Raw genomic sequence first — 23,615 nt, forward strand, 5'->3', positions numbered from 1 at the left:
TCATTGGTCCGGATTATAATGAAGAACCCGCCTTGCAAAGCCGAAGACATGAGCCGAATACTGCGTCATCATTGAAGGCAAGTTCGGGGGCTACTGAGGGAGTCCTGGATTATGGGGTCCTCGAGTGTCCGGGCTGTGTAGCATGGGCCGGACTGATGGGCCATGAAGATACAAGATAGAAGGCTTTCCCCCGTGTCCGGATGGGACTCTCCTTTGCGTGGATGGCAAGCTTGACGTCCGGATGTGTAGTTTCCTTTCTCTGTAAACCGACCCTGTACAACCCTAGGCCCCTCCGGTGTCTATATAAACCAGAGGGTTTAGTCCGTAGAGGCTATCCGAATTTACATAGGCTAGACAGCTAGGGTTTAGCCATTACGATCTCGAGGTAGATCAACTCTTGTAACTCCTATACTCATCAAAGTCAATCAAGCAGGAAGCAGGGTATTACCTCCATTAAGAGGGCCCGAACCTGGGTAAACATCGTGTCCCTTGTCTCCTGTTACCTTGGATCTTCAGACGCACAGTTCGGGACCCCCTACCCGAGATCGGCCGGTTTTGACACCGACAACCACGTCATGTGTTGGCTTGAACTCGGTCGCATCTAAGATGCTATTCGATCAATTCGCCTCCTGGTGGTTCCCATGGCCATAATTTCACAATAGTTGCTCGTGTCATGCCAAAACCCAACATTGACACATTGATGCCCGACAAGTGATAGGGGCACACATGATCTAATCACGATGTCCTTGGCATAAAAGGTCCATCCATGTATCTTCCGTCGAGACGATCAGGGTCAACTATTGGGAGCTTCAGCAGTGAATGTTCAGGGCCAAGTTGAGCCGGGGATTTTGGAAGCTATGGCTTTCAACGAAGGTCTTGCACTGTCATATGATCTTTACACCAGAAGGATACCTGTGGCGACCGATTGTGAAGCAACTGTAAAGCACCCGAAGAGCCCATATTTGGGAACCAGCTCAACTATTATTCAAGACATAAAGAAGAAGTTTGAAGATTTCGAAGCTATCAATTTTTAGCATGAGAAGAGAGAGATGAACCGGGAGGCTCCTGATATTGCTGATATTGCTAGAGCGTGTACAACTTTAGAGTTGCTTTACCCGCAAAAAAAAAACTTTAGAGTTTCTTCACAACCAAAGCCGCCCTGGACTCGAGAAAGCCTTTCTATCTTTTTTTTTTTAGAAGAGAAAGCCTTTCTATCAGGAGGGCGCGTCGTCCATGTCACAGCACAATGCCCGTCATTTTTCTCCGCACTTTGCTCTCCATCACAGCAGAGAACAAGCCCAAAGGTTGTTCTTTACCGCGCGGCCCCTCTCAACCAGCCCAACCCCCAAACGGCCCACGCAGGGCCGCCAGCCCGCGCCACCCTCCGCTCGGTGCGCGACAGCCAGTACACAGACAGGCAGTGTTGTTCTGAGCTCCTCCGGAAACCTCGCCACCCCCAGTCTCGCTCGAGCACAGATACAAGCTTGGAAAAGGAAAAATCTCCGATGGCTCCTTCCGCTTCGCACGCCGGCGCCGCGCTCGTGCGCCTCCCTCCCCGCCCCGCGCCGAGCTCCCTGCCACAGCAAGGTGCGCCAGCTTCCGCCTCTCACTTTCGGATCCAGTGAAAATGCAAGTACGAGAGCTAAAACCCTAGCCCTGCTCAAGGTTTTGGCCGCGCCGGAGCCTCGCTGCTGGCCGTGCGTGCGACCAAGGACTCGGACGGGTTCAGACCTCTGGTCTCCGAGAAGCCCGAGTGGCCGGCGCCGCCGCCGGCGAAGCGGGAGGGGCTGGATGGTTTCGGCCGGGAGGCGAGCAATGGGGAGGAAGACGGGCAGGCGCAGGGCGAGCTGGCTCCGTGGAGCGTTCTCAACCAGCTCGGCGTCGAGGTGAGCGCGTCCACCCGCCTTGGTATTTTTACCGATTTGAATTCAAGGAGTCTGTCTTGCTCAAGGTTTCAGTGTGTTTGTTTAGCATATGGGGATAATTGCTTCGGTATTCAGATGAGTTCCAGGATGCACATGATTTGTCCCACGTTCAGAAAACAAGCAAGTTGCCATTGCCAGCTTTGGGTTATGGTGATGACTCTGCTGGAGTTTGATATCGAGTTACGGTAGTTTAAACAGATTTGGTAGAGCACAGTTGCCTGGAATTACCCAAATTTCAGGTAATTTTCAGCCCTTGATTTGCACAGCGATCTGTGCGATTCTTCGTCCCGTCTGGTGGTGCAAGTACTTGCCCGAGCTGCGAGATGGAGCTGATATGGAGGCCGTGGAGAGAATGGGTGGCCTTGCTGAAGAGGTTGTTAGAGTTGTGAGGCAGAGCTGACTCTGGTGGCCTTGCTGGAGAGGCCTTCTGAGTGGAGTTTGGGGTTCACCAGCACCCGAGATGCACTCATGCTCTCTGTGCTTAGTGGGAAGGCCAGTGGGGGTCGCGCGCTTGCCTCATGCGACGGGGTGGTGTCGGAAAGCGGGTTGACGAGAAGGGATGGACAGTGGCGGTGACAGCGGCGACTACGGGAGAGGGGGACATTTAGAGTTGGGGTCAATGGAGAGAAAGCAGTTAACGAAATTTCAGTCACATGTGTACTAAGAGGTTCCTTAGAGCATCTCCAATAGATGATGTAAATGCAAAAATAACTAACTTATACATCTCCGAGGCCCAAAAACCCCATCCAACAGATGATGTAGATGCAAAAAAAATAATTTACATCACCTCTTCCAAGTGATGTAAAATACAACACTTGGAGATGCAAACTGCCTTCATTTCCCTTCCGCCCGCCCGCCTGCCACCCGCCCGGCTCCGCCGCCGGCGTTCTGCCTGGAAACGCTGGCGGCGCCGCCGCCGCCCGTCCGTCCATCCTCGACCCTGCCGCAACCCCACTGCCTATCACAGCCGCCAGCCGCGCCACCCTAGCCGCTGACGACCCACCGATTTGAGTCCGCCCCGCCGACGACCACCTGCTTTTGCCGCCGGTGATTTGTGCCCGGAAATGCCCCCGCCGCCGCCCGTCCGTCCATCCCTGACCCCGCCGCGACCCCGCAGCACATCCCCGCCGCAAGCCGTGCCGCCCTAGCCGCCGCCGACCCGCCGATTTGAGTCCGCCCCGCCATTGACCGCACGGCCGATTAGGAGGTTCGCCGGAGCTTCGGCGGCCGTAATGGCCGTAGCAGCTCACGGCCGCCTTCCCTGGTAGCTGCTGCCCGCTGCCGAGGCTAGTAGGGCAGCGCGACCACCGCAACCCGCCGAGCCGGCGTTTCTCGGTTGTTGCCGCCACCGTTGTGTCGCCGCGAGCGGAGTCCTCCGGCAGCCGTCCGGCCGTCCAGAGGCTGTTGAAGCACCCGCCGCCCACCCCAGACGGGCTTTGTGCTGCCCATCAATGCTCCAACCCGCCGCCAGCCGGTTTCTTCCACCTCGCATGCAACGTGTTCGACAAAATTATTTGTTGGAGTAGGAGGTTTACATCACCAAATATACATCATCTGTTGGAGTAGGAGGTTTACATCACCAAATATACGACATCTGTTGGAGTTGGTTCTTTTTTGGAGATGTAAAAAGCACTTTTTGGTGACGTATATTATACAACGCCCACTTTTACATCTCCAAATTTACATCATCTATTGGAGATGCTCTTAGTTAGTTATACTATCTCCTAAAGTGAATGCTTAGAGAGTGATTGTGTTCTCTTTACTCCTAAAGAGATGCAAATGTGTGATGACAGTCTGTTCACCTTCTCCTCTTGCTCCTTACATCTGGGATCATCACAAACCTACATACACTTGCAGAGACACCAATAACTGTCCTCCAAATTCAGAATCCAGATTCAAATCGTGGGTGTTTTGTGAACAAAGAAAAAAAAACAGTTGCCTTTGCATCCACTGCTAAAGTCTATCCTAATAAAGTAGTTTTGCTGATGTTAGAACTGATTTCTCTGTGCTTTTATTTTTTTTCATAGAGGCACATATGCGTCTAAGCAAAGAAAAACTATCTGTTGAAATGCATATATTTCTAAAGGTAAACACTTTATGATACACTAAGTTGAAGGTTTGTTTTCAAAAGACAATGAGTAACAGCAGCAATTCATATGTTGGATTCAGAATCTCTGGTAATTTGGTCACACTGTTTTGCCGTTATAATTACATTAAGCTACTTTCTGGATCTTCATAATGAAAATCTACTAGTCTTTTCAGTTCATACAGCCGTAGTTTTGATATGATTGAGTGAATATTTTACATTCACTAGGGACGATATAATATTTTGGAACTCTTTTGTTCTTAAATGCCATTAAATTTCTTTCAGGGCTGCTCTTGCTGTGAAAAATGCTGTTTTGTGCTATTCTGTGCACTGGTTGCGGTAATGCAGTTTTAATGGACTAACTATGTGTAACTGTCTTATGTAGTTGGATTCTGACAGTTCATATACTGCTCTAGTCTATGGGTCCTCCGCCATTGTTGCTATTTGGATATCATCAATAGTGGTTTCTGCACTTGAATCAGTCCCTGTGGTACGTTTCTTTCTATTTCTCACACTCTTGTCCCGTCCTGATCCCAATGCCGCCATTTATTTGTATCATAATATGTATCTGGTTTGAAAACTGGCTAGCTTTGGACTTGTTGCCATTTATTTGTAGATATCGATTGGAATAGGAAAAATGAAAATTAGACTTCTATGATTTGCTTATCACACTTGAAATAGCATGATATGGCAAAAAGGCAAGAATTATCAATCAAAAGTTTGTTTTGGAGAAAGCATATAGCTAAAAAGGGAGCATACTCCCTGAATCGCAAAATATATGTCTTATTCTTTTGGTCCTAAGACCTTTTTTAGTTTGCCCAAGCTTATAAGAATAAATATCGATATCTGTGATACCAAATAAATACACTATGGATATACATTTCATGCTGTATCTATTGGTATTGTAGACGTGGATTTTTTTAAATATAAACTTCGTCAAACTTAAGAGAGTTTGATTTAGGACAAAACAAATAGGACTTGCATTTTCGGGAAGGAGGGAGTAGTTTATTTGCTGGAAATGGTGAGTAGTGCAAACTTGCTGATTCCACCAATGGATAGAATCTGGTTTAGATCTTAATGAAACAGTTACCTGGTCACACTGAACAATTGTACCAGCTCTAGAAACATCCCTTCTTTTAAATAAGTTCTAAAACACTGTACGAAACGCGTATGGAAATTTGTGAATCTCACAATATGACTGTACATGGGCAGGTTCCTCAGGTGATGGAAGTGGTTGGCCTCGGCTTCACGGTTTGGTTCACCTCGCGATATCTGATATTTAAGGTGATCAGCGTGCCCAATTTCAATTTTGAATCGATAAATACCAATACCGGGCTGATGTTTGTACACCTCTGATGATGCAGGAAAACAGGGACGAGCTGATCACGAGAATCGGCTCCATCAAGAGGCAGGTGCTCGGGTCTCGTGACGACTGACTGATCAATTTTCCAGCGGTCTGTTGTAGCCCTAGTGAAAAAGAGGTCGCACTGAAACACCGACGGTGTTTGAGGAGAGATAACCTGGTACCCGTGCCTGCTTCCCCTTTTCCGACACAAAATAGTGTTCTGAATAATTAGTACACTAGTACTTCATTTCAGGCCTTCCTTCAGATTGTGGTTGCTTCTGGATTGGTTATACCGAATCCTGTCATTTGACTATCGCGCCTTTCTGCCACTCGGTCGGAATAAAGTGTAGGGGCAAATGCCGTCTTGCGGAGCTCTATGCATTGCATGGGGCCTGCTGGGGCGGCTAATTATTCAAGCCATCCGTCGTTGGGTGCAGCCGCGTCAGGTTCAGGTCAGGTGGCTGCGAACGCGGTCTCTGTCGTAGGGTTCCCGTGCAATCAGAGAGTTTTAAACTTGATTGTCACTCTGTTTCCGTGCCCTACTTTGGTTGGTGTTTGTTATTTTGTCCCTCGGCCAGCCAGGCTGTTGGTCGCCGCTGCAATGAGAATCGCCGCCCCCTCGGCAACAAATCATGCCGTTTTCGTTCCGCATACAAAAAAGGTAGGAATGCTCAGTTTCTGGAAAACAGTTCCTTTCTCTTGCTCTCGCTGTCGAAGACATTTTTTGATTTCCTGGGTTTAGCCACGGCGTGCATTCGTAACGATTACCTCGATCGAACGAGGCATGAGAAGAAAGGTAAGGTCAACTGGGCAGCTCAGTGTCAAAACTGACGATCGTTTTGAACACTGAAGCGTTTTGACCCATCACAGCGCAAAGGAGGCAATCGCTTTCCTAAAAGGCGCTTAGTTGGCCTCTCTCTCTAGTAGTCTATCATAGTCGGAAGGGGGCAATCGCTTTCCTAAATGGCCGTTAGCGCTGAGCATGAGGCAGGAATCGGCTGGGGTTTTTGCCCTGTGGCTGTGGGGGCGAGGCGAGGCGGCTATTACAGAAGCGACCAGGCAGCAAGGCGGAGGAGGGTCGTCCTGATTAATCTATTGACAGAAGATTGTACGGACAACAACAAAGATGAGAAATGAGCCTACCGACGACAATAACTGGGCCAACGTTATGAATTCAGTGCATTCTACTCCTACTACCGGTCAAGATAGAGGAAGGAATGGTCATCTGTTCAATCAATCAACAAGATGAAAAGGCCCATGGGACTTCTCGAGATCATAACCGTGAAGATAGATGAGATTTCAAGATAGATAGACCTACCAGCAAAATAGGCTTGGCACTGGCGGGGACATCCTACTGGCTGCAAGAGCGACCTGGATTTGTATCGTGTGTTTTGTGTTAGCTGACTACTATCCAAAAAAAAAAGAAAAACGCACACCCGATGGCAGCAAGGTTTGGATGAAGGATGGAAAGCACACCGCCGCAGGTGCGTGCAACGCATGCCATGAGAACCACGAGACCCATCACAGAACCAAACTAGAGGTCTACGACGGCCTTTCAGTCTCAAGGTCTTCAACAACAGAGATGCAAAACCACACGCAGCGAAAGTGAATCGCAATTGCTTTCCCCATCGCCGGAACAAAGAATCGCTCTCTCTCAAAAAAAAAAAAAATTTCGCTCTCTCCGTCAGCCCCCTAGAGAACGTCGCCTTCCGTGGCAGAAAGCAACCGATTTCCTTCCAGAAATGCACAGCGCAAGGCTGCACGGCCCAATTTCATCATCAGAGAAGAAAACACGCATCGCATTCCCGTTTCCAGCACGCGGACGCGAACACGCACGCAAATATCACCCGCAACACTTCTGTCGCGGTTTTTGTCCCCTCACGGAAAGATCCTCGTCGTCCCCACCCACCATCGGCCCCTCGCCGTCCGTTCAGATCTTTCCGCCCCCGGCCGGCGAGGCCACACCGCCGCACCTTTCTCTCACACGTGCCGCCGCGAGCGCGGGGAGAGACGGCCGCGTCCACCCGCTCCGACGCTGACCTGTGGGCCATGGCTGCGTCCGCCCGGCCGCGGTGACGTGGTAGGTGCCTTCGTCTTCCCCCAGATAAAGCCAAGCCCAGCGACGCCAACAACTCCTCGTGGACTCCTCCCCAAAACTAAACCCTCCCCCACCCTCTCCCTCCTCGGAGTTGGATGCGCCGCCCGTGACCAGCGAGCCGCCGCGAGAACCAGACCACCGCGACCACCGGCGGAGATGGCGTCCATCTCCGGCGCGGCGGCGCCGCCCTCCTCCTCCTCCGCGTGCCGGCTGCGGCTCCGGAGGCAGCTGCTCATGCGCCCCTCCCACCTCCGCCTCCGCGCGCCCCATTCCATCGCGGACCTCTCCCGCTCCTCCTCCTCCGGCTCCTCCCACTCCCACGCCCCGGCCCCGCCGCTCGCGTCCAGGGCGCCGGCCCAGGGCGGCGGCGCGGTCGAGAAGGACCCGATCAAGCTCTGGGACCGCTACGTCGAGTGGCTCTACCAGCACAAGCAGCTGGGCCTCTTCGTCGACGTCAGCCGGATGGGCTTCACCGACGACTTCCTCCAAAGGATGGAGCCGCTCATGCAGCGGGCCTTCGTCGCCATGGGGGAGCTCGAGAAGGGCGCCATCGCCAACCCCGACGAGGGCCGCATGGTCGGCCACTACTGGCTCCGCGACCCCGGCCTCGCCCCCAACTCCTTCCTCCGCACCAAGATCGAGAAGACCGTCGACCACATCCTCGCCTTCTCCCAGGACATCGTCTCTGGCAAGGTCAGCGCATTTCACTGCATTTTATTTTTCATACAGTTGAATTGAATTGTTGCTACTCCTGAGGTCTGAGGAGTATAGGGTTGATAAAGGAGTATGCGAGTTTGTGATGCAATGGTACTATCACTCTTGTGTATTTATATCTCTGCCATGATATTAAAGCTTAATTTTAGGGGTGGGTTGAGGCAATGCAACTGCTTATAGTCAGTCAGAGAAAGAGTGCCAGTGGTAGCTAGCTTTAGTTGTCTAGCAAGGCCCCTGGAAGCATTCGTGACGAAATTATCAGAAGAAGTTGACCATACAGGTTTTTGCTGTACAATTCTATTGCTGTGATATGCCACCCATGAGGAAGTCTTGAGTATGTTTGTGTGTAATAAGCATGCTCTGTCATTGTAATACACATAATGCAAGCACACTCACAGTTTGGAGATTGGCTTGCTTGTATTTTAGGGAATGTGCATCATACAAGAGATGGGTGCCGATTATGTTAAGCTTATTCAGGCTTTTCGTACCTTCACTTTTAATCATTAGTTCACTACAAGCTCTTACAAGCCAGTTTTGCTATAAAAATGCAGATTAAACCTCCGTCGTCTCAGGTTGGTCGTTTTACTCAAATACTCTCTATAGGAATTGGAGGGTCATCTTTGGGGCCTCAATTTGTTTCCGAGGCACTTGCGCCTGATAACCCCCCATTGAAGGTATTGTCCCGAGTCCTTTAATCTGCGCAATGTACCTTGATTGCTTTTTTCCATTCTGTGTATTTAGGTGTGTTTCAAGCACTATAAGCATTACCTTTTTTTCTGCTTGATATCAGATACGATTTATTGACAACACCGACCCTGCTGGAATTGATCATCAAATTGCTCAACTAGGGGAGGAACTTAAATCTACTCTTGTAATTGTAATCTCTAAGGTACGTATATAGTTCCTACATTTCCTTATTATGCCCCTCTTTCCCAATTGCTATTAGATACTTGTTCGCATCACATGCTTGTTTATACGTACAGAGTGGTGGTACACCTGAAACCCGGAATGGTCTACTAGAAGTACAAAAAGCCTTCAGAGATGCTGGACTGGATTTTTCAAAACAGGTTTTGACCTCAGTTCTTTTTTCCCCTTTTGCATGTTAATTCATATATTGAAATGGCAAATGCTGTACGTTGGGCTAATCTTTAACTGCAACCAGTGAATATTACTCTGGACTGTTAATTTATTATAGATGCTGATGCCATCCTATCAGGGTTGTGACGTATACTGAAATGATTTGTCTCATGTTTCATGTACAGACTAGTGACAAGGAGAGAATCTGTATGAACTGCCCTGGATCCAGTTCTTACCACGTTTGTAGTATTTTAGTTGTGTCGTATAACTCGATTCTCTATGGATTCGATGCATCAATACATAATTTTGTGGTCATTGTCAATGCTCAATAAGTAAGCATTCATGTTGATAATACAATTGACTTTTCTAAACCAGTGTGAAAACTGTGCATAAGACACAACAACAACAACTAAGCCTTTAGTCCCAAACAAGTTGGGGTAGGTTAGAGCTGAAACCCATAAGATCTCGAAACCAAATCATGGTTCTGGCACGTGGATAGCTAACTTCCACGCACCCCTGTCCATGGCTAGTTCTTTGGTGATATTCCATTCCTTCAGATCTCTCGTTACGGACTCCTCCCATGTCAAGTTTGGTCTACCACGACCTCTCTTTGACATTATCAGCACACTTTAACGATCCGTTATGCACTGGAGCTTCCGGAGGCCTGCGCTGTATATGCCCAAACCATCTCAGACGATGTTGGACAAGCTTCTCTTCAATTGGTGCTACCCCAACTCTCTCATGTTTATCATCATTCTGGACCCAATCGTTTCTTGTGCGGCCACATATCCAACTCAACATGCGCATCTCCGCTACACCTAACTGTTGAACATGTCGCCTTTTAGTTGGCCAACACTCAGCGTCATACAACATCGCGGGTCGAATCGCCGTCCTATAGCACCTGCCTTTTAGCTTTTGTGGCACTCTCTTGTCACAAAGAACGCCAGTGCATAAGACAATCATACAATTTTTTAAGACGGAAACAGATTGCCCACAGCCTTATTGTTATACAACTAATATTTGATGACACATCTGTTTTGCAGGGTGTTGCAATCACTCAAGAAAATTCTCTATTAGATAACACTGCCAGAATAGAGGGATGGTTAGATCGATTTCCTATGTTTGACTGGGTTGGTGGTAGAACATCAGAATTGTCAGCGGTGGGGTTACTTCCAGCTGCATTACAGGTCAGTGCCTTGTCTTCCACTTTCCCGTATTGCAGAGAAGCAGACTTCCATGAAATTCCAGATTAACATGAGTGGTGTTTGGCACTTACCAGGGTATCGATGTCAAGGAAATGCTAGTTGGTGCAGCACTAATGGATGAGGAGACCAGGAACACCGTGGTATGGTATTTTTGATGTATAGACTAGTTTGGTCATATGATATGACTATGGAGAATGTCTCAAATATTGCTTTGCACTTATCCAGGTTAAGGAAAATCCAGCAGCATTACTTGCGTTATCTTGGTATTGGGCTACAGATGGAATAGGCAGTAAGGTTTGTGGCCTCCTTCGTTACAATTTTTGTCGAGGTTTCTGATTTCAGTATTTTGCTTACTAGTGACTTTACCCCTTTTCCAGGATATGGTTGTACTTCCTTACAAGGATAGTCTGCTACTTTTGAGTAGATATCTACAACAACTGGTCATGGAATCTCTTGGGAAAGAATACGACCTTGACGGCAATCGGGTATGTATCCTTGCTTCTCTACCCCCAGTACCTGATGTTCTGTATCTACACTACCAGCTGCCAGATTTTGTGCTCAGTTGTGTGCTTTGTTAAGCATATAAATTTTTAATGGCAGGTTAATCAAGGGCTAACTGTATATGGTAACAAAGGAAGCACAGACCAACATGCGTAAGTTCACACTTATTTTTTTACATTACTCGCTTTGGTTAAAGTGCAACTTTTACTGAACTGTCTATGGTCGCAGCTACATTCAACAGCTAAGAGAAGGGGTGCACAACTTCTTCGTTACTTTTATCGAGGTTTTGCGTGACAGGCCTCCCGGTCATGATTGGGAGCTTGAACCTGGAGTCACATGTGGTGACTACTTGTTTGGGATGTTGCAGGTTTGTCTTCAGAGTTCAGATTTTAAGAGATAGAATTATGTTAATTTGTGCACTAGTACGATGATTAATGACAGAGGAACCTATACCTCGCAGGGTACACGTTCTGCTCTTTATTCTAATGACCGAGAGTCCATCTCCGTTACTGTGGAAGAAGTAACTCCCAGAGCTGTTGGAGCACTGGTTGCACTCTATGAACGTGCAGTTGGAATTTATGCTTCTTTAGTAAACATCAATGCATATCATCAGCCTGGTACTATACTCAAGATGCACTATTATTGCTCAGGATCCATAACTTATTGTTGTTATTCTTATCATTATATATGCTGTATGATGCAGGTGTCGAGGCAGGGAAAAAAGCAGCAGGAGAGGTATTGGCCCTTCAGAAAAGGGTGCTGACTGTTCTGAATGAGGCCAGGTATGAAATCTCTTACTCCCTCTGTATCTCAATATAAGACGTTTTTTGACAGGGAGTATTACATTTTTTGTTCTTTGATGAAGCTGTACTTGTTTTGCGTAGTATTCCAGGCAATGTTTAGATTACATAGTATGCATGCCCTGTTACCTGCTGAATGTGAAAATGTTTAGAATAATCTAGATTTCAGAAATTCTTCATGGATTATGATTGACAGTTACATGCCACCAGATAGCAAGACTGCTGCTTGAACAGGCGGACTTGAAAATCCACCTACAGACGCTTTTCGCCCATTCGCCCAATCATTCCGGATAACGCTTGCATCCTCTGTCTTACCACGGCTGCTGGCACAGAGTTAGCTGATGCTTATTCCTCAGATACCGTCATTGTTTCTTCTCCGAGAAAAGAAGTTGACAGACCCGTAGGCCTTCCACCTCCACACAGCATTGCTCCGTCAGGCTTTCGCCCATTGCAGAAAATTCCCCACTGCTGCCTCCCGTAGGAGTCTGGGCCGTTTCTCAGTCCTAGTGTGGCTGATCATCCTCTTGGACCAGCTACTGAACTACTTTGCGAGCCTTCACTGCCCCCTTCTGTAACTTCCCTTCTTTCGTCCGTCCACAAGACAGTCAAAAGTAAGAGAGAAAGAGGCGGCTATAACGCAAGAGTCGTGGCGGTTGTATGCCACAAGGTCCCTATAGACAAGGGAACAAGTGAATCATCGCTTTTGGGCGCAGGCAGCCCTCTACCATCCATCCCATTGCATTCCTCTCGTAGAGTACTGTACTGTCTCAGACCAGATACATCTAAAGCTTAGGTGTGCTAGATTTTCTGTTTATGGACTAAATTTGCTTATCATTTGCGACCATTTTCCCGAAGGCCATCATAGCCATTGATGCACTTTGGCCCTAAGGGAGTCCTATTACAGATTTTGTTGACCCTGCTGAACCATTGACGCTGCAACCAAATGGTGCCCCACTCGGTTAAATTTGACTTAACTCGCAGTCATGGTTTGCAATTCACCCTATGACAAGCATCTCTTATGGTTTGCAATTTCAGCACATCACAGAATTCCAGGTTATTAGCAGAACTGCTGAAGACATGAAATATTGTTGACTTATGCCTGCACTTTGACTTCCGTTGATTAATCCTATAAATGCTCCTTCTGGGGGTGCTTAGATTCCTGTTGGTCATATATGTTTCTTGTTCTCTTTCAGCTGCAAAGACCCTGCTGAACCATTGACCCTGGAGCAAATCGCAGATCGTTGCCATTGCCCTGAAGATGTAATTTCACCTTTCTCATGCCTTTTGTTTTTTGCCAACTTCTATTTTGCGATATCTTAACTCGTGCATTATGTGTTTTATTTGCATCAGATTGAGATGATATACAAAATAATTCAGCACATGGCAGCCAACGATAGAGCACTTATAGCGGAAGGTAGCTGCGGTTCTCCTCGAAGCGTCAAGGTTTACCTTGGAGAATGCAATGTAGACGACCTATGATTACCCCCTTCATCTTTGCGTTTTGGATCTGTGTAAAATTGGGTGGGTCTCCCAGAATAAAAGGAACAACACCAGTGGCTGGGCTTGTGTGCTCCAGATGTGCCATTAGTTTCTTATTTGGTTGTGATGGCACGATTGCTCCTTGTGCTTTAGGGTACAGATTTTCGGTTTTAAGTGCCACCAGTTACAAAACAATGGAGGATGTTACTGAGTTTCAATATCACCACTGTATTCTGTCAAGCTCCATTCGACACACATCTGGTAGTACAATTGTTTGCAAACAATTTGAGCATATGCCTTTTCTGGCATGGGAATAAAAATATCCAAACAAGTGGGTATATTCATTTGGTGCAGGTGATTCACAAAGTTTATTCTGGCACCAATGCAATGTTGTTGACATGAATGTCATATTTACATTTTGGGGATACATATGCTGAGCTTCAGTTGCTTCACGCGGCCAAATCAATGGCCTATTTACATTCGAGCAACAACATAATTTATTTAAATGGGCTTCCGAGCCTTCAATCAACAAACATAAACGCTAAGCCTCAATCCTTCAAGCATCCAAATAGACCTAAACTCTAGACCTCAATTCTTCAATCGGCAGTATATCAACTACTCAGACATTTTTCCAACCAATGTGGTACTCCTTTACCTAAATAAATGTAGCACGCCAGTAACAACAATCACCACCACCCATCACTCACAGGAACTTGGACACCACACGCCAGGACATCTGAATGGCTGTGCCTGCTGCCTTTAGAATTGCTTGGTTATTGTAGATGCTGTTACCATGAAAAATGTGCACTGCAATCAGATTACACAGGATATGTATTATGTATACATGCAGTACTTACAAATGAAATAAGGCTGTTAGTAATTTATTATCTACTGTAGATGCAATTTTTAAGGGTGTGACTGCCCCTTGTCCGAACAGGTCCCAATCCCCGATCGATGCCCCAAATTATGATTAGTTGACTCCATCAGATCTTGGAAGTGATCAATCATGGGGCTAACACATATCACATATCTGCTCCCAGGGTTAATTAGTAGTACTAGTGAAGACTAATAGAGCATAACCTCTTCAGGAGCATTTTGAAGCTTGCAGCAATATGTAACCCACTAGGTTGGATGAGATTACCAAATGGATGACCGAGACAAACTCTGAAGACATAGCTGGCAGTACATTTGACTATGCTCATCACCAGCTCGTGTGCTTTGTGAAATGAAATTAGCCGCTGAGGATTGGTCAGAAAACTAATTTGCAGTATTTCCCTCGGGGGGAACTCAAGCTTAGTAACAAGCCATGCAGGTTGGGTAAACATTTCTCGAAAGTTCATGTCCAAGGTTAGCGAAATAACTTACCCAACAGCTGTGGCACCCCATGAAGCTACGTTATAAATGACTTTTGTCCCATCCCATGCCTTCCGAAGTTTGCCTTTTCTCTTCTCGGCTGAAAATGTCTTCTTAAGGGCTGGCAGAAGAGCGGTGATGAAGTTCAGCATGAGATCTTTCATTGAAATGATTCAAGTAATCATTCTGATGAACAAAGAAAAGAGAGAGCAAACCTTTTTGAAGTCGATCAGGAGATAATTCCTGTAGAACATGAGATATTCATGGATCAGATGTTAGATCAACTCACATACATGAAGAGAAACGACTCGGTAAAAAAAACGACACGAGATATTATAGAGAAGAGCAGCACAAGTATATCAAGTCCGGAACATGGTGACTGGGGCATCTCTTATAAAGAGATATGTATGACATGGAAATGAACCAATTTTTCTCAAATATATCGATTATCATGTGGACAGACGTTAAATCAATGATTGTTTATTGCATCAAACCACATAATAAGGGAACAGGAACAAAGGTTTTGAGGTGATGATAGAATCACATTGAAGTGAAAATAGCAGGGCATTCCTACCTTGGTTTTTGTAAGTGTCGATAAGTATGTGGCTACAAAGAAAGCTATCCCTTCAGCTGCATCCTCTGGCTTAACAAGAACATATCCATTGTCGTCATCATCTTCCCACACATCTCCCGCCTTTATCACATCCCATGATTTATCCAATTCAACTGTAGCAAAGAACATCGAATGAATTTAGAGTATCACAACTCTATTTCGAGAAAGGTAAAATAAAAAGATATGCGAAACACAACATTCCACTGCATGAGTTATTTAGGTGTCCATACTTAGATACATTGCAGGCACTACCAGCAGTAATAACAAGTGCATTCAGTAGAGGCATACCTGCCCCGTTTTGAAATACAGACTTTTGAATTTCATGGAACTCCTGAAGAAATTCTGGTGATTCAAACCTAGATTTAAGGAGATCAAACACCTGCAAGGTGAAAGCAAGCCGTTCAGACTTCAGAGCGTTGGGACAGCTAACAGCTTCATAGCAACATGAACTATAATAAAAACTCTCCATGCTCTCCCTCATATCACTCGAGAAAATAAAATCAAAGTGAAATGAGATTGTTCGGCACACATTCTAAATGGGAAAAGTGGGCATAATAACATGCAAAATAGAAAAATGATTGCACGTGCTATACTGATCCTTGTTCCTCACCCCCTGTTAACGGCAGTTGCATTCCTAGTTTATGAATACTAAGAAGATGTTTAGCCTAAACCATCACATTCCACTGTTCCACCATCACAGATGTCAACATCTTTACTTTGGATAACCTCACTGCATCTGATCCTGCTTCTAATAAAAGGGCATCTTCTCATGGTAGACTATCTGACTCCAGATGTTCACAACTAGTCCGCAGTCAGCACTCACCAGGCAGAGGAACCACATACAAATATGAGTATGGAAGCACTTTTTAACTAGTTACGGAAACAAAGGTACCCCCAATTCAGATCCAGATGGCCAATAACCGACCAAGTTCGTTCGACTAACCTGAAATAACGAGAACTTGGTCGAATTACCGCAATTGCTCAACAGTTACACGCCAGTTAATGCAATTCATTAATGCCTCATGGTCTGAATTTTTCAGGCTCGGAAGTACCAAACCTCGCCGCGTCCGTACCTGGTCCGTGGCGCGGTCGGAATCGCTCGCCATCGAAGCCGCCGAGTCACCGTCACCGTCGTCGTCGCCGCCCTCGCTGTCCCCGTACCCGGGCGCCTCGGAGCCGGCGTCCACGTCGGAGAGCGAGGCGCCGAGATCGGCGTCGCCCAGCCCGTCGAGCGTGCGGCGGAGCTCCTGCAGGAGCACCTCGAGCCTCTGGCGCCGCAGCCGGACCTTCGTCGGCGGCCGCCGCGGGGGCGGCGCCGCCGGCGAGGAGGTGGAGGGCTGCTCCATCGGGAGAAACCCTATCGCCGGAGGAGGAGGAGGCGACGCCGGACTGGGCTTTGCGTGGCGTCTTTCTTCTGCTACCAATTGCTTTTGCTACATGGAGAGACGAGACGTGGTGTTTCCGTGCGATGATTGGATTATTAACCGGAGAAGGTGTTTTTGCTGCTTTGGTTTCGTCTCCGATGGTGCTTCCTCCCTACACACGTGTTTGCGTTTGCGGACGCTCGCCGTTCATGTTGCTTGCAAATTGCAAGATACAAGGGCTTTGATCCCACGTGTCAATTTCGAGAGTCGAGACAAACTCTACATCTGTAGAGAAAAGTCCACTTTTCCATCTTTAACGTATCACTTCGTTCACCCCTTAACTTCAATACCGAGGGAATTGTTGTTGGACGGTTATGAGAACAGTGATATTTCCGAGAGCTAAATCTCATACTTGACATTGGTGCTTAAATTTTCCTGAATTTATAACAGGCTTCCGACGATGTGTGTTCAGTGGAAGGATACATTCCTGTGGACTACAAAGACATCGTCAATCTCAAGATGACGTGCCGGCTCGGTCTCTCGGAGGTGCTCATATGAGTAGGGTGTGCGTAACGACATGGGTTTAGATTGATTTTCTTTCCCCTCCCGCAAGGCGACTAGGGAAAGCGTTCCTTCCCTCGATCTCCGCCGGTGAGCCCGTGAATTCGCCTCTCCTCTGCCTGCCGCTCCGGCGGCCAGTGGCGGGGAGGGGATTTCTGGTGCCCCATTTTCGGCTAGTAAATAGGTAGGTTTTAGTTCCGCAGGGGCGACGTTTGGACGGATGGCCGCGCTTCTTCTTTAAGACAGTCTCCCGGGATCCGATCCTCCTCAAGTTCGTCCGCTGGGACGGATTAGACAGAGTTTCGGCGTAGATTCCTGCCAGCTCCTCAGGGCGGCGAGCTTAGGATTTCTTGTTGTGCGTACGCAACGGCGATATTTGGTGTCATATTCTTCGAATCGATTAAAGGATTCAATGGCGACGACTGTCGCACCTAGACGCTGGTCCTTAGGGGCACTTGCACGAAGACTTCTCGGCTGCCATCGACAAGGTCAGGCCAGCTCTGGTATGTGAGCGGCGACGGCGACTCGTTCTGGCGGCGGCAATGGTCGTTCGGTGGTCCATGAACCTCGATGTAATTTTTATTATGTTTGAGATGTTTTGTACTTCCGGTGAATTTTTATAATAGATATTATAGATATGATCTTTTCGCAAAAAAAGAGAGTAGGGTGTGCTTATGTGTTTATATGGATAAGTGTATGTGTGTATGTATGAGCGATTACGTCTGTACCGTGTTAAGAAAACAACTCCAATACCGATTAGAACAACACCTAAACTATCGGTCTACTTTACCTAGATGGCCAAGCCAGCAGGAAGAACCAGCCCTCCCAACTTGTATGGTAGAATTGCGTTGCTTTACTCCACAATACAGAGTGAAGGTTCCATGCCCACTCGCCGGGAGTAACTGCTACGCTCCAGGAAAAAGCGATTAGGGAGGCGAAAATTCCTCCCGTGCTCTGCAGGCGATGCCGTGGGTTCTCTTTCCCTCTGGTCGTTGTTCCGGCGACGGATGGGTGAGGGAACCCCGACTCTGCTTGGGTGTAGTTAGGGTTAGGTTTAGTGTGTTCCACAACGTCGTTTGGATGGTGGTGACGCCGGCGTTTGGAACAAAATGCCCCAATCTCAGCCCCATCTCGATGACGTCCTTGGTGGTGAAATCGAGGGATCTGTGGGAACCTTATTCCATCGTTTCCTTGATGCAATGGATCTGGTGGTGTTTGTTGTGTCTATGGTGTGGTGCCATCTTTGTTTGCGGGAAGATGAAGGTCCATGAACAAGGTTGGAGGCTTGTGGGTGGAAATTCATGTGTTTTGCCTCGACGACATGCAACGGATCTGGGTTTCGAGGAGCACGGAGATGATCCCCAATCGACGCGCCACAACGACAATGGCCTTGCCGGCGGCAGGCCTTTTCTTTGGCTCACAAAGCCTTTAAGGGTGATGGTGTTTCTTCGTCTTCGAAGATGGCAAGTGACAACGATGGCGATTGCAGAAATCTGTTTCAATGAAGTTTTCTTACAAATGTTTGTGGACATGTGTCCTCTCTCTTTTTCTATCGTGGTTCTTATAATTTGACATCTGTTTAATGGTAGACGAAATTTCTCAAAAAAACAAGTGGAGGTGATTTTGGCATACATGGTAGCTACTTGATCAAATTGATCGATACGCAGCAGCTATGGTCAGGGCGCCACATCACCGATTGACTTTAACTTATGACACCTCTATCCCTTCTCTGTCTTCTCAATGGCCTCCTATGCCTTGCCAGTTGCTGCTTGGAGAGACGTCGTGGCATACCCGAGAGCCACCCATGCTTGCATCACGTCGTCTCCATCCTCCAGGCATGGTTGTTCGAGCACTTCCTACACCCACTGATGTCTGTATATCCGTCCTAGGCTCCTAGTCGTGTCGCCGCTTTGTGTTGTTATGTCCTATGATACGTCTCCAATGTATCTATAGTTTTTGATTGTTCCATGCTATTAAAGTATCATTTTGGATGTTTTATACTCATTTACTAGCAACTTTATATCATTTTTGGGGACTAACCTATTGACATAGTGCCCAGTGCCAGTTGTTGTTTTCTGCTTGTTTTTTTACTTTGCAGAATATCAATACCAAACGAAGTCCAAATGCCACGAAACTTTTTGGAGGATTTTTTCTGGACAGAAGACACCCAGGGAGCCAAAGAAGTGCACCAGAGGAGGCCCGTGGGGCCCACTAGGCACCAGGGCGCGCCAGAAGGCCCACGCGCCCTGGTGGGTAGTGGGGCCCACGGGAGGCTTCTCCACCGACTGTCAGCTCTATAAATACTCTAAAATCCCAAAAACCCTAGGGGAGTCGGCGAAACACACTTCCAGCCGCCGCAAGTTCCAGAACCACGAGATCCTATCTAGAGGCCTTTTCCGGCACTCCACCGGAGGGGTCAACGATCACGGAGGGGTTCTTCGTCATCACCCTTGCCCCTCCGATGACGAGTGAGCAGTTTACCACATACCTACGGGTCCGTAGGTAGTAGCTAGATGGCTTCTTCTCTCTTTTTGATCTTCAATACAATGTTCTCCTCGATGTTCTTGGAGATCTATTTGATGTAATGACTTTTTGCGGTGTGTTTTTTTGGAATTCGATGAATTGTGAGTTTATGATCAGATCTATCCATGAATATTATTCGAGTCTTTGCTGGACTCATTTATGCATGATTGTTATAGCCTCGTGTTTCTTCTCTGAAACTTTGGTTTGGTTTGGCCAACTAGATCGATTTTTCTTACAATGGAAAGAGGTGCTTTGTGATGGATTCGATCTTGCGGTGCTCAATCTCGGTGACAGAAGGAGACATGACACACATGTATCGTTTCCATTAAGGATAAAAAGATGGGGTCTATTCCTACATGAACGGATCTTGTCTACATCATTTCATCGTTCTTAATGCATTACTTCGTTTTTCCATGAACTTAATACACTAGATGCATGATGGATACAGTCGATGTGTGGAGTAATAGTAGTAGATGCAGGTAGGAGTCGGTCTACTTATCTTGGACGTGATGCCTATATACATGATCATTGCCTTGGATATCGTCATAATTATTTGCTCTTCTGTCAATTGCCCAATAATAATTTGTTTACCCACCGTAGGCTATTTTCTTGAGAGAAGCCTCTAGTGAAATCTACGATCCCCGGGTCTATTTCCTATCATATTATTTTCAGATCTATTAATCCAAAAATACCTTGCTGCACTTTTTCTTTACTTATTTTGTGTGTGTTCTAGATCTATTTACCCAATCTCATACAATTTAATATATCTCAATACCGAGGAGGGATTGACAACCCCCCTTACGCGTTGGGTTGCAAGTTTTTGTTATTTGTGTGCAAGTACCGTTTACATGGTGTTGCTTGGTTCTCCTACTGGATTGATAACCTTGGTTTCATAACTGAGGGAAATACTTACCATTGCTGTGCTGCATCCTCCTCTCCTCTTCGGGGAATTACCAACGCAGATACAAGCAATCAAGAAGAATTTCTGGCGCCGTTGCCAGGGAGACATCATCAACATCTATCAAGTTCCTAATCACAAATCTCATCTCCTTGCAATTTACTTTATTTGCCATTTGCCTCTCATTTTCATCTCCCCCACTTCTAAAACGTTTCAGACAAACACAAAAATATTTGCCTTCTTTTCATTTGCCTTTTTTTCGTTCGATCTTTTGATTGCTTGTGATCTTGTTTGCGTTGTCGCTATGTCTAGCATAACTACCCCTCCTGTGTCACCGGATTTTAAAGTTTTATACTTCAAACAAAGACAAGGAGAAAATTTGAAAGATGCTTGGTATAGGTTGATGGAATCTTACCGTGTTTACAATATAAAAGGAGATGCAAAGATTTTGCTCCGCAATTTTTACATAGTTTTAACCATGCATCATAGACAACTTCTAGGTTTTGCCGCTAAAGGGAATTTTGTTGAGATTGATGCTAATGCCGCATATGAAATAATAGAGGGAATATTGGGAGTCCCGCCACCAAAAAGGGATTTACTTTTACGCAAGAAGGGGTTAAAATATTAGAAAAATTGGGTGATCTACAGAAAAAATTGGTTGAGTTGCAAAAATTTAATGAACCCCTTAAACATATCAGTGGAAACCTCAATCGCATGAATACACTTTGATTACTCTATGTAATAAGCGGTTGGATATTTTAGATCTTAAGATGGTCCCTTTTCCTGAGAATAATGGGAAGCGTAAAGAGCCACCCGGGTTTGAGAAAACTCTTACAAAGATAGCAAAAACTAAAGATGAAAAATACTTGAATCTATGCATTATGCCTAGCTAGGGGCATAAAACAATAGCGCTTGTTGGGAGGCAACCCATTGAATAAAATATTTTTTCTTTTTCTTTCTGCTTTTGTGTGTTTGCACAATTATGCTACTGCTGTGATTGTGTTTTTATGTTTTAATTAGTGTTTGTGCCAAGTAAAACCTTTAGGATCATGTTGGGTGATAGTTGATTTGATCTTGTTGGAAAACAGAAACTTTTGCGCCCCCTTCTGGAATTGTTAAAATTCACATAAACATGTTTTTGATCTGAATGTTTTACACAATATTGATATGCAAATTGTCCAGGTTGTCCTAAATTTTTAGAATTTTTGGAGTTACAGAAGTATGAGCAAAATTCGAGTCTTTACACACTGGTTTGTTTTTGACAGATTCTATTTTTTGTTGCATTGTGTGCTTATTTTTGATGAATCTATGGATTGTATCAGGGGGTATAAGCCATGGTAAAGTTAGAATGCAGTAGGTACAATGCAATAACAAATTATGGATGGGTTTGCAACGGTACTTAAATTAAAGATTGGTTTTCTTATACTAACGGATCTCATGAAGGTTTTTGTTAAGTTTTGTGTGATTGAAGTTTTCAAGTTTTGGGTGAGGTTGATACGTCCATTTTGCATCATGTTTTCCAACTGTTATTTATAATGTTTTTATGCATAATAATGCTTTTTGGAGTAATTCTAATGCCTTTTCTCTCATAATATGCAAGGTTCACACAAAGAGGGAGAATACCGGCGGCTGGAATTCTGGACCTGAAAAAGCTACGTTAAGCCACCTATTCTGCACAGCTCCAAATGAGCTGAAACTTCACGGGGATTTTTTATGGAATAAATAAGAACTATTGGAGCAAATAACTACTAGAGGGGGCCCACCAGGTGGGCACAACCCACTTGGGCGCGCCAGGGAGCCCAGGCGCGCCCTAGTGGGTTGTGCCCTCCTCGGCCCACCTCCGGTGCCCATCTTCTGGTATATAAGTCATTTTGACCTAGAAAAAAATCTGGAGAGGAATTTCGGGACGAAGCGCTGCCGTCTCGAGGCGGAACTTGGGCAGGAGCACTTTTGCCCTCCGGCGGAGCGATTCCGCCGGGGGAACTTCCCTCCCGGAGGGGGAAATCATCGTCATCATCATCACCAACAACTCTCCCATCTTGGGGAGGGCAATCTCCATCAACATCTTCAACAACACCATCTCCTCTCAAACCCTAGTTCATCTCTTGTGTTCAATCTTTGTACCTGAACTATAGATTGGTGCTTGTGGGTGACTAGTAGTGTTGATTAAAGATTATATGTTCAGATCCATTATGCTATTTAATACCCCTCTGATCTTGAGCATGATTATCATTTGTGAGTTGTTACTTTTGTTCTTGAGGTCACGGGAGAAATCTTGTTGCAAGTAATCATGTGAATTTGATATGTGTTCGATATTTTGATGGTATGTATGGTGTGATTCCCTTAGTGGTGTCATGTGAACGTTGACTACATGACACTTCACCATACTTGGGCCTAAGGTAATGCATTGTGGAGTAGTTATTAGATGATGGGTTGCGAGAGTGACAGAAGCTTAAACCCTAGTTTATGTGCTATTCCGTAAGGGGCTGATTTGGATCCAAAAGTTTAATGCTATGTGTCGTGGAATTGTCATGGCAGATGTCCTCAAGCTAGGACTTAGTCGTGGAGCCATCGCCGCTAGGAAGCTTGAAGGGGTTAACGGGACAAGGAACACGAGGGTTATACTGGTTCGGCCCCTTACGGTGAAGGTAAAAGCCTACGTCCAGTTGAGGTGGTATTGATTAGGGTTTCGATGACCAGGGAGCTTAATTGCTATGCCTGGCTCTCGACGAGATCTTACTTGTCCCTAAACCGCTGCCGGGTCGTCCCTTTATATAGGGGGGCTGACGCCCAGCAACTCTCAGAGTCCCGGCCGGCTCATAAGAGTGTCCGGCTCGGACTCTCAACTATTCTTGCCTTACACTACAAGTTCTACCATAATAATGATTGTAACTACGAGCCTTAAGCCATATCCGGGTCTTAAGCCCATCTTTGGCCCACCGTCTTCAAGCTTGGCACCGGGCTTCTGGCAATGACCATTATGAGTAACCCGGCCCCTCCTGGCGGGTGACTCTAAGGTCTATATCCTCAACATTAGGCCCCAGATTGATTTGAGCCGGCTCATGTCAATCTT

General features: G+C 46.3%; 3 protein-coding genes across 4 annotated transcripts; 2 read left to right on the forward strand and 1 right to left on the reverse strand.

Annotated features, from left to right (window-relative positions):
* The first annotated feature begins 1,383 nt into the window (after positions 1-1,383).
* On the forward strand, positions 1,384-5,669 carry LOC109778461 (protein CURVATURE THYLAKOID 1D, chloroplastic). Its single transcript, XM_020337017.4, has 5 exons — positions 1,384-1,587; positions 1,666-1,886; positions 4,397-4,501; positions 5,224-5,295; positions 5,376-5,669. Exons 1-5 carry the CDS (start codon positions 1,506-1,508, stop codon positions 5,445-5,447), a joined length of 552 nt encoding a protein of 183 aa, XP_020192606.1. The 5' UTR covers positions 1,384-1,505; the 3' UTR covers positions 5,448-5,669.
* A 1,438-nt stretch (positions 5,670-7,107) lies between these two features.
* LOC109778459 (glucose-6-phosphate isomerase 1, chloroplastic) lies at positions 7,108-13,577 on the forward strand. The gene is made up of 14 exons (XM_020337014.4): positions 7,108-8,147; positions 8,720-8,842; positions 8,959-9,057; positions 9,152-9,235; positions 10,289-10,432; positions 10,525-10,590; positions 10,676-10,744; positions 10,828-10,935; positions 11,051-11,103; positions 11,180-11,318; positions 11,412-11,568; positions 11,655-11,733; positions 12,945-13,011; positions 13,102-13,577. Exons 1-14 carry the CDS (start codon positions 7,611-7,613, stop codon positions 13,228-13,230), a joined length of 1,854 nt encoding a protein of 617 aa, XP_020192603.1. The 5' UTR covers positions 7,108-7,610; the 3' UTR covers positions 13,231-13,577.
* LOC109778460 (uncharacterized) lies at positions 13,545-16,841 on the reverse strand. Of its 2 annotated transcripts, none has more exons than XM_020337015.4 (6): positions 16,270-16,841; positions 15,485-15,575; positions 15,158-15,309; positions 14,799-14,826; positions 14,596-14,704; positions 13,545-14,015 (listed from the first exon to the last, which is right to left on the reverse strand). In XM_020337015.4, the coding sequence occupies exons 1-6, from the start codon at positions 16,540-16,542 to the stop codon at positions 13,934-13,936; spliced, it is 735 nt and encodes a 244-aa protein (XP_020192604.1). In that variant the 5' UTR covers positions 16,543-16,841; the 3' UTR covers positions 13,545-13,933. The 2 variants fall into 2 exon arrangements, with proteins under 2 accessions (XP_020192604.1, XP_020192605.1); XM_020337016.4 differs by having other exon boundaries at positions 13,545-14,037.
* Positions 16,842-23,615: the final 6,774 nt, after the last annotated feature.

The sequence above is a fragment of the Aegilops tauschii genome, chromosome 5 (genome assembly GCF_002575655.3).
Source record: "Aegilops tauschii subsp. strangulata cultivar AL8/78 chromosome 5, Aet v6.0, whole genome shotgun sequence".
NCBI lineage: Eukaryota > Viridiplantae > Streptophyta > Magnoliopsida > Poales > Poaceae > Aegilops > Aegilops tauschii.